This window comes from Trachymyrmex cornetzi, unplaced genomic scaffold (assembly GCF_001594075.2).
Source record: "Trachymyrmex cornetzi isolate Tcor2-1 unplaced genomic scaffold, Tcor1.1 scaffold4, whole genome shotgun sequence".
NCBI classification, from domain to species: Eukaryota; Metazoa; Arthropoda; class Insecta; order Hymenoptera; family Formicidae; genus Trachymyrmex; species Trachymyrmex cornetzi.
In genome coordinates, this window is record NW_017298743.1 from 693,142 (window position 1) to 707,965 (window position 14,824).

The 14,824-nt window shown below is 31.9% G+C and overlaps 3 protein-coding genes across 3 annotated transcripts; 2 read left to right on the forward strand and 1 right to left on the reverse strand.

Annotated features, from left to right (window-relative positions):
* Window positions 1–6: 6 nt before the first annotated feature.
* LOC108764184 (putative zinc metalloproteinase YIL108W) lies at window positions 7–8,314 on the forward strand. Its single transcript, XM_018512278.1, has 5 exons — window positions 7–85; window positions 5,820–6,200; window positions 6,652–7,086; window positions 7,222–7,814; window positions 8,004–8,314. Exons 1-5 carry the CDS (start codon window positions 83–85, stop codon window positions 8,215–8,217), a joined length of 1,626 nt encoding a protein of 541 aa, XP_018367780.1. The 5' UTR covers window positions 7–82; the 3' UTR covers window positions 8,218–8,314.
* Window positions 8,315–11,218: 2,904 nt separating this feature from the next.
* LOC108764191 (glycolipid transfer protein) lies at window positions 11,219–12,981 on the forward strand. Its single transcript, XM_018512288.1, has 5 exons — window positions 11,219–11,451; window positions 11,584–11,639; window positions 11,725–11,846; window positions 12,553–12,703; window positions 12,785–12,981. The coding sequence occupies exons 1-5, from the start codon at window positions 11,307–11,309 to the stop codon at window positions 12,965–12,967; spliced, it is 657 nt and encodes a 218-aa protein (XP_018367790.1). The 5' UTR covers window positions 11,219–11,306; the 3' UTR covers window positions 12,968–12,981.
* A 330-nt stretch (window positions 12,982–13,311) lies between these two features.
* LOC108764187 (transmembrane protein 17B) lies at window positions 13,312–14,767 on the reverse strand. Its single transcript, XM_018512283.1, has 4 exons — window positions 14,442–14,767; window positions 13,925–14,028; window positions 13,735–13,848; window positions 13,312–13,650 (listed from the first exon to the last, which is right to left on the reverse strand). The coding sequence occupies exons 1-4, from the start codon at window positions 14,530–14,532 to the stop codon at window positions 13,408–13,410; spliced, it is 552 nt and encodes a 183-aa protein (XP_018367785.1). The 5' UTR covers window positions 14,533–14,767; the 3' UTR covers window positions 13,312–13,407.
* Between the last annotated feature and the right edge of the window lie 57 nt (window positions 14,768–14,824).

The following is a 14,824-nucleotide window of genomic DNA, read 5'->3' on the forward strand; positions in this document are numbered from 1 at the left end:
GAGCCGGTCCGGTCGGGTGTCTGTTTGCGGCAACGCCATTCTCGACGACACGACGTCTTTAATTTTGTTACCTACCAACAAAATGGTAAGTCAATAAGTCGAACGAGCGGCGAACCCATTGAGTGTCGCGTTACGTTGTTATTTATCTCGAGTTACCGAAAACGGCCGGTGTAGAGGTATCCTACTGAATGGGGAACGGAAAGTCCTCGTGCACAGCCCCCCCCCTCCGCGGGATAGTCAAGTAAAAGAAAACGTGATGGGGAGTCTCCGGTTTTTCTTGGAATCTTGTATTTTGATCACGCCGCGATCTTCGCGGAATATCGCGGGCACTCCTGTGACAGTGTGACCACGCACGTCATACGTCGGAAGGAGGTCGCGTGACTGCAACAGACGTGCCGCAGCTGCGGCACGGTGTCGTCTGCTATTTGTCATCGACTGAATAGCCGCGTGTAACGGAAATCGCTTTAGTGAACCTTAGTCGTAGGAAAAGTCGGAGGAAAAGGACGATGATCTTTCTCCTTTTCGGCGGGGGTTAAATCGCGGTAGAGAGCAATAGAGAAGGCGTGATGTGAAAACGCGGTTTCCGCCCCCGACTTATTGCGACACACTCTAATGACAGGAAGGAGGGGAGGTTCGGGTCGTCTGAGCGTTTATGCGCGGTTAGTCTCGGGTTTACGAAATTTACCGCGTGATCGCAGCACGTGACGGGAAAGCCTTGTCGCGCACGGTTTCTTAAGGCTATAGCACACAAAATAAAAAATTTTTTTAATAATTTAAACAATTTACTAAAACCAGAGAGAAAACAGTAGGTGAATCAGCTAATCACAGTAGAAACTGTAAGGCAATAATGTAAACTGTAGCAAATATAAAATGTTAATTTGCTTACTGTTTATGTCTTACTGCTTAAGTTTTTTTTGTGTGTGTGTCGTCTTTAGTACATTATATAACGTCAGCTTCATTTTTGATCTTTTTTTTCATTCCGTCTGATTTGTATGCTGCGCGCGAATGTTGGACAACCTTGCATTGCGACTGAAATCTTATTTTCAGCGCGTTATATGTATACAGGGTGGTCCATTTAAATCGAAATATCTCATTTATATTTGATGATATAAAAAAATGTTTTAAATGAAAGTGGAATAGTTTCGAGGGGGGCGTATTTTAGTCATGTTTTTTTTTTTAATATATAGACGTCAAAAAGATATGAATATTATCTCCACTTTTTAAAATGGAGTTGTATAATTTTTTTTACACAATATGATTCTTTTAATTATTCTGCATATAAAAGTATTAAGGTAGAGGTATCAGAAAACCAATAGTTTACGAGATATTTTATACTTTATTTCAGCACATATTGACATAAAATATTAAATAACTCGTACACTATTAATTTTCTGATAATTGTACCTTAATACTTTTATGAACAAAATAATAAGATGAATCAATTGATGTAAAGAAAACACATAATTGCTTTAAAAAAATATGTGAGCAAAATGGATAATTTTTTAAATAAGCAACTGTATGTTTTCTTTCCATCAATTGATTCATCTCATTATTCTGTTCAGTGAAAATATTAAGGAACAATTATAAAAAAGTTCATAGTTATTCAACATTTTATATCAATATATGCCAAAATAAAGTGTCAAGAGACGCGGTAGTGTCTCCGGCCATGTTAAAAAAAAAAGTGTATAAAATATCTCATAAACTATTGGTTTTTTGATATCACTATTTTAATATTTTTATATGCAGAATAATTGAAGGAATCATATTGTTGTAAAAAAAAATTATACAATTTCATTTAAAAAAGTGGAAATGACCTTCATATCTTTTTGACGCCTCCACCTAGAAAAAAAAAACAATATGACCAAAATACGTCTTCCTCGAAACCGTTCCACTTTCATTTGAAACATTTTTTTATGTCATCAAAAATAAGCAAGATATTTCAGATGGTCGATTTAAGTAGATCACCCTGTATATACATACTAACGCACACGCACGCACACATATAACGCTTTAAAAAGTTAATCCGCGATGATATTAGCCCATCGCTATAATTGCGTCGCATGAAACATATTCAATCTGAAAATTATAATCGAAATGTCATGGAGAGAAGAACGAGTTTTCTCGTTAAAAAATTAACAAATATTGATTTCACGATATCACGATTTTTGTATTTAACTCTGTCATGTCCAGTAGAGCACATATATATTCTATATACAGGTGTTCTATTTTATTTTAAATAATTAATTTTCCTAATTTCCGATTATTGATAATATAATAGGATGTTTTATATAAATGAAGATTGCTTCTACTTTTTAAAATAAAATTATATAATGTTTTACACAATACGATTCCTGTAATTATTCTGCATATAAGAATACTAAGACCGAGATATAGAGAAAAATCAATAGTTTATAAAATATTTTATACTTTATTTTGATAAATTTTGAATATAAAAATAAAATATCCTATAAATTAATAATTTTTTTGTAATTGTACTTTAATATTTTAATGCACAGAAAAACGAGAAAAATCAATTGAAGTATAAAAACACATTGCTGCTTTAAAATAATGTACAAATTACATATGTGCAAATTGCAATGTGTTTTTTCTTTACATCACAATCGATTTTTCTTATTATTTTGTGTATAATAATATCAAGATATAATAACAGGTACAAAAAACGATATATAACGAATATAGATTATGAAATATTTTATATTTTATATAAAAATTTGGCAGAATAATAATATAACATATCCGTTAAATAATTGATTTTTTTATATCTGTACTTTAGTACTTTTATATGAAAAATAATTAGAATCATATTATATGAAAAAAATTATATAATTTCATTGTAAAAAGTGGAAATAACCGTTATCTCTTTTTAGCACTTCCACCTAGAAAAAATATGTCATCAAAAATCCCTTTCGATACCATTCCATCTTCATTTGAAACAATGTTTTTTTTGTATGTATCATCAATAATATCGAAGACAATTGACTATTTAAAATAAAATAGGACTTGTATATCTGTTCATATAGATAGATAGATAGATAGATAGATAGATATTTTATTGCTTCCCCTTAGGGTTATTCTATTTACATCCATGCAACTTACACTACTTTAATCTACATTACAAAAATCTTAAATAATATAATATATTATAGGACCGTATATATGATAACATAAACTATAGAAATCAAAGTCCTAAACGGTCTAGCTGGATCTTAATACTTGTATGATTCTTATGTGAATTTATATACTACGTATGTAGTCCCCCAGAAACGCGCGCCGAAATGATTTTTCGGTCTTCAAACGCTAACTCTACTAAGGCCCAGTTCCACAACTCACGGTTAAGAGTTAACCGTGAGTTGTGAAATTGAGCCTAAACTACCGCAGTAACATCACGAGTTAAATTGACTGGCAATTTAACAAATTTTTGATGCTTATTCGCATCATCGAAACGATCGTAATAATGATAAGTAACATATTAAAGTCTATAAATAATTAATTCTTATTGCGAAAAATATTATTATACCTCGGCCGGGAGTCGAACCCGGATCTCTTGCATACCGTGCGAGCGTCCTAAGCCTTTAGACTACCGAGGCCTTAGTAAAAAAATCTTATTCTATCTTACGCACTACCTAACGCTTCTCTCTCTCTCTCTCTCCCCCCATCTTGGATCCCCATTTCCGCTGTACAATCCACCATTTGGCCTCCACTTTCCTCATTCTCATCATCCTTCTCATCTCATCCCCGCAGAACTTCTCTTTCACTCCCCATACACTCTCTACCTCTTTCTCCCTCTCTCTCTTCCTCATTCATTCCCTCATTCACTCTCACTCCCACACTCTCCTCCACTTTCCTTCTTTCCTCCCCCACTTCCCTCATCCAACCCTCCCGTTCCACTTCATCCCCCAATATCCTATATCTATGTCCATATATATTACTCGAATACGTCTCTGATAATATTTTCGAAAAATATACTGAAACTCGCAAGTTTTTTGTATCTCAATAGTAGACAAATATAACAATGCTTATTATTTTGATATTTGCGGATAGAATATAAATTGGGTCGAAAATTTTTAGAGCTTATTACGTAAATCTTATCTCAAAAAACTTACTAATGTTGATGTCATTTTGGCTAAGATAATTTTTTTTTGTATTAGATATACAATATAAATATTGAAAATATAGGATATCACTATCAGTTCTTCAGTATAGAATACGCGGCAGTTCTAGTGCATCCGCTTATGCGGACGTATTGATTATTTATGCCCATCTATACAATGTAGATTAACGTAATCTTGATTTAATTTATTTTTTTCCCTTCCTAGTTTTAAAAATTAAAAAAAGATAACAATTAAGTTAAACCAAAATTAAAATTAATTTATATAAATAGAAATGGACATTAGTAAAATATACAAATCATATACGGATACTTCTCCGCAGTAATTAAAATCAGGAAATGAAATTTTTTTTTTTCTCGTTCATTTCGTACTGGAGTATTCGTAGAGTGACCACTCGAGAATTGGCGTATCGATCTGTTTTTCTTTACTGGAAGATTAAGCTGCTACTTTCAAAAGAGTTCTGAATGTGACGTGAAACGAAGTATTGTTCTTTAGCTTCGAACTAACGACAAAACTTTCAAGCTTTCTTACAAAACAAGTCGCAAACTGAACTTTGTACATACTTAAGATTATTGTGTGTATGTGACAGAAGCTCGTTTCTATCATGGTAGATTAATTTTAACTCATTTTAATTTATTTTTTATCTTAATTCTATCAAAATTAGAAAAAGATAAAAAGTAAATTAAATCGATATTGAAATTAATATACATTGATGAAAGTAGACGAAATAAAGATATTTATAGGAATATATGTCATATATCAGAAAACATTAAAAGAACTTTTCACAGTTATGGTAATCTTTTTTTTATAATATTCCTTTTAATCATTCTATAAAATTGCGATATTCTATAAAATTGCGATATTAATTAAAATGTCATTGAAACAATAAAGTATGAATATTATCTAAAATGTAATGTCGTACGTGGTCTCATCTTGTACCCTATATAGTCCAATAATAGAAATCTTTGTTCTACACAGGAGTTTACTATAATAAGCCTTAATAATAAACCTTTGAGTTTATATACGGTAGAAAAGCTACTACAGCCGATAAAACCTCGATGCCTTTAAAGTATGTTTATCATTGTATCCCTTAGGAAATTTAATCGGATTAAGATTAAAGGACGATGAATTTCATTTTGCGTCGATAGTCATTTTTATAATTATCCATGTTATGTTATATTCGTTTTCTTTAATATAGATTAACTTATTTTCTTCTAGTTCTAATAATTGCAAAAAAATAAAGAGTAAATTAAATCGACATTAAAGTTAAATTGCATTGATAGAAATGGATCTAAAACAAATTATTTCTTGTGATCAAAGTGTGTATATTTCAGAAGCATGCCTGAAAATCAAATTTTTTAATTTAATTTATTATGATTCAAAGTTTGTCATTTAAATCATAAATTATGACATAATGAGTAAATTTTGTCAATTTTTCTCGATGGATACTCTAAAGAGTGAGATTCACTGTAAAAGATTAAAAATTGAGCCACTCTTTTTCAAGACTGACTTAATTTTCATTTTTTAGAGAGAGATTTCACTTCAAAGAATTTAGAAAGTAACAAACGGTAAGAATTTCTTAAAAATTATAACAACAAACATCTGTGTTTATTCGACTTCTTGGCGTTACACAAGATGTACTCAGCTTCGGAAGTACAAATATGAAATACTTGCTCGTGTATATTTAAGGTGCTTGCGGACGTTGCGACATTGGCGGACAATCATTATCGTCATCGCACCTTTGCGGCGAACGGTAACCCGGAAGGCATCACGATACGCAACTTAGTGGACGGCGAGACCTTGACTTACAGCTTGGCCCTGATAAGAGGTCGTGCACCTGTGCTATGCAGTTACATTACCGTTCGGGGTCACAAGAACGTGACCTCGGAATGGCCGATCATCGCTGGTCAGTTCCGTGTCCTGGTAGATCTGGCACGCGGTCCGAACAAATTAGAACTCGAGGCGGGCGGGCATAAAAGAAGATTGGTTCTCATATACGAACCGAGAACCACCAGGCTGCGGGTGACACCAGTCTACGTCATCTGTGCGGGTCACGATGGTTATTTTCAGGTAGCGATAACAGTAAATTATACTTGTATAGTAATCTCCCAGCAAAATCTCTCTCTCTCTCTCTCTCTCTCCCTCATAGAAATTATTTTTACATAATTACTTAAAGTCTTAGATCACAAAATTATTTCAATCGCATTTCAATTATTCCAATTTTATCGATATTAGACTTAATATTCAGGAATATTATTTTGATTAGCTGTAATTGATACTTAAGGAACATAATGCAGATAAGTGAATCGTGACTCATAATTCAGCTACTTGGAACGTAGCGTGCACTCCTCCAATTATCGATCGCTATTCTGTTGCATGAAATGTTGTCGTGTTAGCCTTGTCTATGTTATTCCAGCATGATAATTGGATTGTTTCTCTTGATTGCTTAATCTCGTGAAACAATTATAATTTTGCGAATTATTCGCATCCATCGCAAGTCATGATCTGATCTACGTTTTAGGGTCCACGCAATGAGGATCGATCACCTGAGAGCGCGGCAACGAGAATAGGACTAGGTGCCAGACTTTTGCAAACCTTAACAGCTGAAAAGCTTCAAGAGGCCGGTTACGGCAGAAAGACCTTTCAGCTGGAAAGGGATCTGGATGGTCCGGAATGTCTGGTAATGCATAGTATGCTTCACGTGGACCAGGCACGAGCGATGAAGCAAAGAGAACTGTGGGAGTTGATCGCACGCGAGCTGATGACTGGTCCCTTGGCATCTAAAGATCGCAAATACTTAGCGTTTTTGTCGTGTACGAGATACCGCGGCGCACCCAGTCCTCGCACGCACGAGGATACCTTGGCGAGAACACAAGGTCATGCAGCCCTCGGTGGAGGTGGCTTAGCGCTCTTCGGTTCGGCGTGTCTTCACACCTGGCCTACGTGTATGGCTCAGGTTAGTTGACGATGCTCATTGACTAATTTGATATGACAAAGAAGAACCATGTATATAATGTGGATTCGCTTTTCATTTCACATGAGGCGTTCAAAGAGAATATTAAAAAATAGAGCCTTTCATATAATTTATCAGGTATTACCGAGATTCCTGGATGCTACTGTCATTGATACTGAGCAGCTTATGGACGACAGTAATTATCGTGGCACGCACGGCGGCTGTTTGGCGACAACATTAGGCTCCGTTCTACACGAACTTGGTCACACCTTCGATCTCGGCCATACTCGAGAGGGGATAATGGGTCGAGGATTTGATTACGTCGATAGGGTTTTTGTAGGCGCAGCTGGAATCGATTTCAATCGTAATCCCATTAGAAGAGATCCCCAACACACTACTGTCGCCCTTAGCCGGCCACTCAGTGTCACGGTAACTGTACAAGATCTCGTATTATCAAGTCCACGAAGGGGTAGATTGCTTTCGGAAACATCTAGACCCGCGCCGTCGTCTACTTCGAGACAATTACCCGGAAGACTTTCAGCGCCAGCTAGTCCTGAACTTAATAGATCTCTTTCTAAGAGTCTGATCGCCTCCGAACCTCTTTCACAGCCTGACCGAACATTCTGGGGTCCATCATGTGCAGCATTACTTGCGTATCATCGCTGGTTTAACAGCGAAATGGACAATCGTTCCAATAGGCATCATCACGAAATAGAATACGATGGAAAAAGGTGAGTTGTTATCGATGATACGCTCTCGTTTGATGTTATGTTATAAATGATTAAACATCAAACGACCTTTTCACGCTCAACCGACTAATTTTTTCTTAAATTATTTATTACTCTGCCTCTACATCAGTAACAAAATCAAATAAATTTCAGCATAACTGTTTTTAATAAGTAATAATTTTTCTTTATAAGGAATGTGGTAAGATCACGATATGGAGTACGAGTAATAGAGCTCAGAGAGACGTCGGGTGGGATGGTTGTGGGTTCTCGCCAATTTCCTGGTTTACGACCACCTCTGGAAGCTTTAGTTCCACCACCTCCATCCCACTGCCTCATCACTCTTACCCTCATTGCCGAAGACTCCACCGGGAATGTGCTCAAACATCCTCTTCCTACTGCCTTTTAAAGGTCAGCAGAAACAATGATGCATAATTTTATTTTCTAGTCCGACGAAGATTGTTACAGTTCGTAAGCAATACTGGCTTAATATACATATTGTAAATTATTCAAAGATGTTATATTTTTCATTTGTTCCTTGTTTAAAGTTTATTATTTAAATATTTTAATTAAATATGTATAGAAAAATTAATTTTTTATTGATATCTTATGCGCTAATTATATTTGTTAATAAATCTGCATAAACAAAATAAGATATTTTTAGACACATATATATATACGTAATAAATGCAATACTGAGTGAGAATAAAAATTTGAAAAATGAACTGCGAAGAGATATTTACAATTTAATTTTTATATTTAATTTTTTTTAATTTTGTGAATATAAAATAAACTTTTAATTTCTGTTTAAACAAGAGTTAATCGTCCAGATACCTTACGGCGATCGCATTTCGTTTAAAACTATTAATCAAAGTATTATACTGCCATTATATATCCCTTGCTTCTAAAAATACAAATACGATTTCGGCTAAAATGAAAGCAATTTGCACATGAAATTTGAAAAACTTTCTCTCGTATCACATTACTTAATAAATTTATTTTAATGCTTCATTACACTCTGTTCCATATAAATAATTTTAATAACAGAGTGGAATTTTTAGGTATTTATGTTATAAATTATACTTTGACAAATATACAATTTGTACAGCTGAGAATCAAATAAAAGCTTGTATCTACTACACATGGTGTATTCCACGTGCGGAACGTTTATATTGGCCGTAACCATATGCCGTAATCTAAGAATTGGCTAATCACAATCGAGTTTTTCTCCTTCCATTGTAAAAAGAGAATATGATCGAAGGTGATCGGTGAATTTTGACAGATTACGGCATACAGTTACGGCCAATATAAACGCTCCCTTAGGGATCCACCTAAAAATTAACTACTTGCAATTTTTTAAATGATTATAAAAACATGTTGGTATACATATCGTATAATGTTTAATGTCAAAAATGTAAGTATACTTTCCAAGATATTGAGATAGTCGTTTTAAGAAATGTTTCCTTTGTAGCTATAATTATAACATTATAAAATTTTAATATATAAACATGAATTTTTTTAAGACTTTTCCTGTACCTTTAGATTAATGTTTTTATCTGAAAGTACAGGCAAAATTCTAAAAAATTTTATATACTTTGTAATTGTAGCTACAAATAAAACAGAAAAACGATTACTTTCAACATTTTGGATGCAAGACATATAATACTTACTTTTTTTTACCATTATATAATATATGCACCTTATACAACCTTATACAACCTTATACAACCTTATACAATATGTATACTAAGATATTTTCATGCTCATTAAAAAAATCCTAAACAGTTTATTTTTAAATGGTCTTCTGAAATGTGGAATGCGCCATAAATATGTAACTGACATATAGATGATATGGATTTTATAATAACAATGTATGATGATGTAGTCAAATGAAATATTTGATAACACATCTTGCTCATGTACAACTCTTTCCATGTTGTCGAATATGCAGGGAACTACTATTATAATAATTTATTTTGTAACAATAGTTTCTAGCGTTCCTCGAGCTCTAGTCTCAATCTCTATTAATGAAAATATAATAATTAATTAATGATATCCGTAACGTGCACAAATGAGTATTACAAACGAGGGGTATATACATTTAGTGTATAAGGTATTGGAAGTGCTTGATAATTATATACGCGTTGCGGATATTTCGTATAGAATAATCTTACAATATACTCTTTGAATTCCCAAGTAGCAAGCTAACGTTATTTATCGTCATTTTAACGTCTTTAATGACACTTACGTCAAAATGACGATAAATAACATCAGCTTGCTGCTTGGTTTCTTTGGAGTGGAATCTTACTCTAAACTCTAAAGAGTAAAAATTGAGACACTCTTGAAAAAGAGTGACTTAATTTTCAATTTTTAAGAGAGATTTCACTCTTCAGAGTGAAAATTACTCTTAAAAGTTTTCAGAGAGTATGTAATTAAACACACTTATGTAAGTAGAATTTTTAAAAAAACGATTGACATAAGTTCTAGCCTAGACTAAATTCTAGACTAGAAGTCGTCAGGGCATCTATATATTATTAACCATTTGAATGTTGCCACGCAGCGCGATCATACTTCTCATCTTTCTTGTTGAAAAGTACCAACGAGCAGCTGATAATCAACTCCAACTGGATTTCTTAGAATTAAGCATTAATCAAAATGTTTTCTTTTAATTAATTACAAATAGATTTAAAAAATATACATACAGTAAATTTTATTTTTACTTATCACAACACTTATCAACTTTTTTCTACATGAAATAGGAGAAGTGCGAATGCATTGCTAGACAATTTTTCGCACGGATTTTTACGATCATCTTCAGCATTCAAACGATTAAGTATATATAATATATACAGTATTATATCCTAAATTATTTTAATAAGTTAAGCTAGTGAACCAAAAATTACTGAGACAATATTGTACCATCAATCCTGGCAAATGGACAAAAATAGTCTATATGTACTGAATTAAGAATACAAAGTTAATTAGAAACATGACTAACTTTTTTTTACCTATTTCTCCTTAATGAGATAAGTTTACATAGTTAATATGTGGTAAATGGCATTCATTAAATTTTGTTTATTCAAAATTTATTTTATTATTTGCGTTCTTTCAAATTATACAATTTTTGTTTAAAACGGGTTTTCATATCTTCCATATATATTTTTCAAGATATCATTTAACTGTTTAAAATAAAATGGGACACCTTATATATTTTTTTATCTGTACTTGAGTCTATATATATATATATATCACATAATTTGTGTAGCAAAAATATAACATAAGAAAGTATTTAAAAAATTCTTATCGCAAATGTATGACGAAATCACATGGAATATTACTCGTGATAGTGACGGTCAATCGATATCGAATTTTTTTTTCCTGAAGTAAATAATTTAAAAAAATTGTATCTAGAATCCCGAAGATAACAATATAGCAACGTATTTCGTTATTTCAAAGTATATCGCACGTATGCATAGTAGTATGTATTTGAAGTAAATCATGTCATCCTCCGACTCGATCGTTCAGAAAAATACTTGTGCAGTAATAGAAACTGATAACAAACTACAATTTCCTGAAATAATCGATGACAAGATAGACACCGAGAATTTCTTGCAGGCCGCTCGCGATGTCGTGCGGACAGTTGGTATGTACCTATTTTCGACCTTAACCTCAAATGTTACCCAAGGAACTGAAATCAAATCGCTGCTGTATGATCACGAATTAATCTTGTTTTAAATATAACATGACGTACAATAGAAACAAATTTGTATTTCAGATAAATTTGGCAAATTATTTGCACCCGTACGGCATGACATGCAAGGCAACATTGATGTAAGTGAAGCAAGAAGTTCACAAGAATAATATTTATTAACAGTCTCTATGGAACTTGAATTTTACATTCTTAAATTATTTACAGAAGCTTACCACTAGGTACTGTATGGATAAAACAGCTAACTCGACCCTACAAGACATGATTTTGCTTGAAAAATCTACTGAAAAGGATCTCATTGCAGTTGATGCCTTAATGTGGTTAAGAAGGTTATTAAACGTGTAACTGCAAATGTTGACATTTTCAGTCATTGGACAGAATTATAATAATAATTTAACACAATTAATTATACACAACAATTATTTAACACAATTATACACAACAATTATTTTTGTAAATTTTATCTTTTGCAATAACCTTTTTCTAATGCTCATTCTTGGGAGCTAACATTAGTTACTTATGCTTGGTATATAAGAATTATTTAAGTTATGTTAATTAAAGGCACTAATTAATTTCAAGGAATCAAAATAATATAACTTGTATAATATTAATAAGTAAAATATTAAGTATATATTCTTTAATAAGAATAATTCAACTTGCTGATGTAACATAAAAAAATTGAATTGATATTTTTGACAGAGATTTATAATTAAATGAATTCAATAGACCCACCGTCAACTTGTGAGAGTTAATATAAATAATATTAAATTATCTATCGATTGTATATGAAATTATATTTATAAACTTATCACATTTCAAAGTCAAAGAGTAATCGGTGCATAATTGAATGTATACAAAAAAATGTACAGAATTCACACAAAAACTATTGTTAGGCCTGAAACCCCAATGATAAAAAATGTGGATATTTATTTATTCTGTGCTGTATATATTGCTACTGTTAAATCTACTAAGTTCTTTCGGATACATGCTTTTGCATATAAAAAAATTTTATTTAATGATTGTTAAATGTTTCAGAGCTTTACATCTGATTTTATTATTCTTTGAAAGAATCGTGGAGACGCATAAAACTGGGGAAGCAACAGAAGATTTGGTTGCATTCATGAGAGAAGCGTACAAAGAAACTTTAGAACCATATCATGGTTGGTTGGCCCAACAGTTGTTCAATGTAACTATATATTTTTCTATATATGCCTATAAGTTAATAACTTCAAAAATTATAAATTTTTAAATATTGGTTTTGTTACAGCTCCTGTCACGTATGACGCCTTCTCGTTCGCAGCTCCTATTAGCATTAGCCAATGGAGAAATAGGGAGAGAAGAAATTACTTTAAGCAATATGGAATTATCCTTAATAAATTTAAGGAAAAATATAATAGCCTTAAAAATGTTTTATAATGATCATAATCTAGAAGTGACTACTGTAGTATAATATAAAATATGTTAGAGCTCAATATCATAAATTCAAAAATTATAATTTCAATATTATACAACATAAAAACTTCAATATTATATCTTCTATTACTTAGTAATTATTAATTATATTATTATTTAATTATTAATTATAGAAAATACTGCCTGAAAAGATACATAGATTTAAAATTAAAGAAGGTACAACGAAGCTAAGAAATTTTATGCATGTTTATTAGCATAAAATCATAAATTCTTATATATTACATTTCTATAGATTTCAACCAAGTATACAAAAATTAGTTTCTATTCAAATCATTAATATATCATTTATATCATGTTACATTGGCTGCGTTCGGAGGTATCCGAGCGACGTTTCCGAATGCAGCCATTAAGTCTTTTAGCATTATATTAATAATGCAATATTTTATTGTTAAATTAAAAGCAATAAATGTATATCAATTAACGTCTACTATCATCAATCCCATATAATTGTGCGACATAAAACCTTTTAGCATGATGGTCTGCCGACTTTTTTAAAGCTACAGTAGCTGTTATAATTTCTGTAACGAGCAGAAACGCCATGATACTGTTAGTAATTGTTTCGCTAAAATGAGGTCTGGTTTTGCTATCGAAAAGAAGGAACATCTCTAAAGGAAAATGTATGAGAGTAGATATCAGCCAAAAGCTTGCCAGTTCTGGAATCTGTATAGAGATTAAGAGAATACCTTCAATCGCCGCTAACATCAATTCGTCTAATTTATCTATATATCTTATTGAATAAATTACCTTCTCTGCTAGGTTTCCAAGATATCCCAAATACAGCCGTATACCTTCCAATACTGATATAATAATAAATACGGCTACAGTTATAAATTTGTATACATCTGTCAAGTAATAGTACTGTAAAATAAAAAATAATATCTATATTCTTTGTCTGTCAAATTTTTAAAAAAATTCAGTTTTGATGCATATTTACTTTTGCATCTAAATTGATAAGTATTACAAAAAACCATACGGGATACATCCATACATTAAAATACAATGCCATTTGGAGGGGCAAATTGGATTGTATCTGATTTCCTGTATAAAGCAAATAATGAATGAGAAAAATATATAAGAGAATATATAAATATGCAAAAAAGTAATGCAAAAAATTTAATTAAGTGTATTATTAAACTAGTAAAACTAGAAATTTTATTAAAGTTGTAACGAGAGTTTCGAAATTATTAGAAATTACGCGCGTTTCGCTTTTATTAAAATTCAATAGTTAGCTTTGTAATAAAAAAATTCTTTGATTAATTTTAATACTATTGTTGCCTTAAATCTTCAAACAATATATTAAAAATATCTCATTGATACATTAATTATAAATTGATTTGTAACATTAAAATGAATGGCGACAATAGATCAGTTAGAGTGACGTAAATATTTACTATTACCGTTTCTCATGGCAACAACTGCTACCATAACAATGCAGAACGCAAGATGCATACCTATATCATAAAATTCCTTTTTTCGATCGTGATATGCCAAACCGGGAAATAAACGGTCTGACGCGGTGACAACTGATGTTTTCCACATCATTGCTTATAACGTGAAATTTTCACGTTTGGAAAAACAACGAAGTTTAAATACACATTTAGAATTGAGTTTGTATTTTAGTTCCTCGCATCGACCAGTAGCGGCGATTAATCACCTGCTACCAGTGTTGCCAAGACTATAACTTCAAATGCGTAGTCATCTAACGGTATTCATAAGATAATAATCGTTTATCTAATAAAATTCTAGATTTTTATTAGCTGAAATCTTTGTCATAAAAATCAGAAAATTTGACATAATAATACTATGTATATATATATATATATTTTCATTAATA

Coding starts and splice junctions, on each gene's coding strand:
- LOC108764191 (XM_018512288.1), top strand. CDS start 11,307: ATGTCATCCTCCGACTCGATCGTTCAGAAAAATACTTGTGCAGTAATA. Junction 11,452..11,583: donor CGATGTCGTGCGGACAGTTG/GTATGTACCTAT, acceptor TTTGTATTTCAG/ATAAATTTGGCAAATTATTT. Junction 12,704..12,784: donor TGGCCCAACAGTTGTTCAAT/GTAACTATATAT, acceptor GTTTTGTTACAG/CTCCTGTCACGTATGACGCC.
- LOC108764184 (XM_018512278.1), top strand. Junction 6,201..6,651: donor GTCACGATGGTTATTTTCAG/GTAGCGATAACA, acceptor TCTACGTTTTAG/GGTCCACGCAATGAGGATCG. Junction 7,815..8,003: donor ATAGAATACGATGGAAAAAG/GTGAGTTGTTAT, acceptor TTTCTTTATAAG/GAATGTGGTAAGATCACGAT.
- LOC108764187 (XM_018512283.1), bottom strand. CDS start 14,532: ATGATGTGGAAAACATCAGTTGTCACCGCGTCAGACCGTTTATTTCCC. Junction 13,849..13,924: donor TTATCAATTTAGATGCAAAA/GTAAATATGCAT, acceptor TTTATTTTACAG/TACTATTACTTGACAGATGT. Junction 13,651..13,734: donor TTGGAAACCTAGCAGAGAAG/GTAATTTATTCA, acceptor ATCTCTATACAG/ATTCCAGAACTGGCAAGCTT.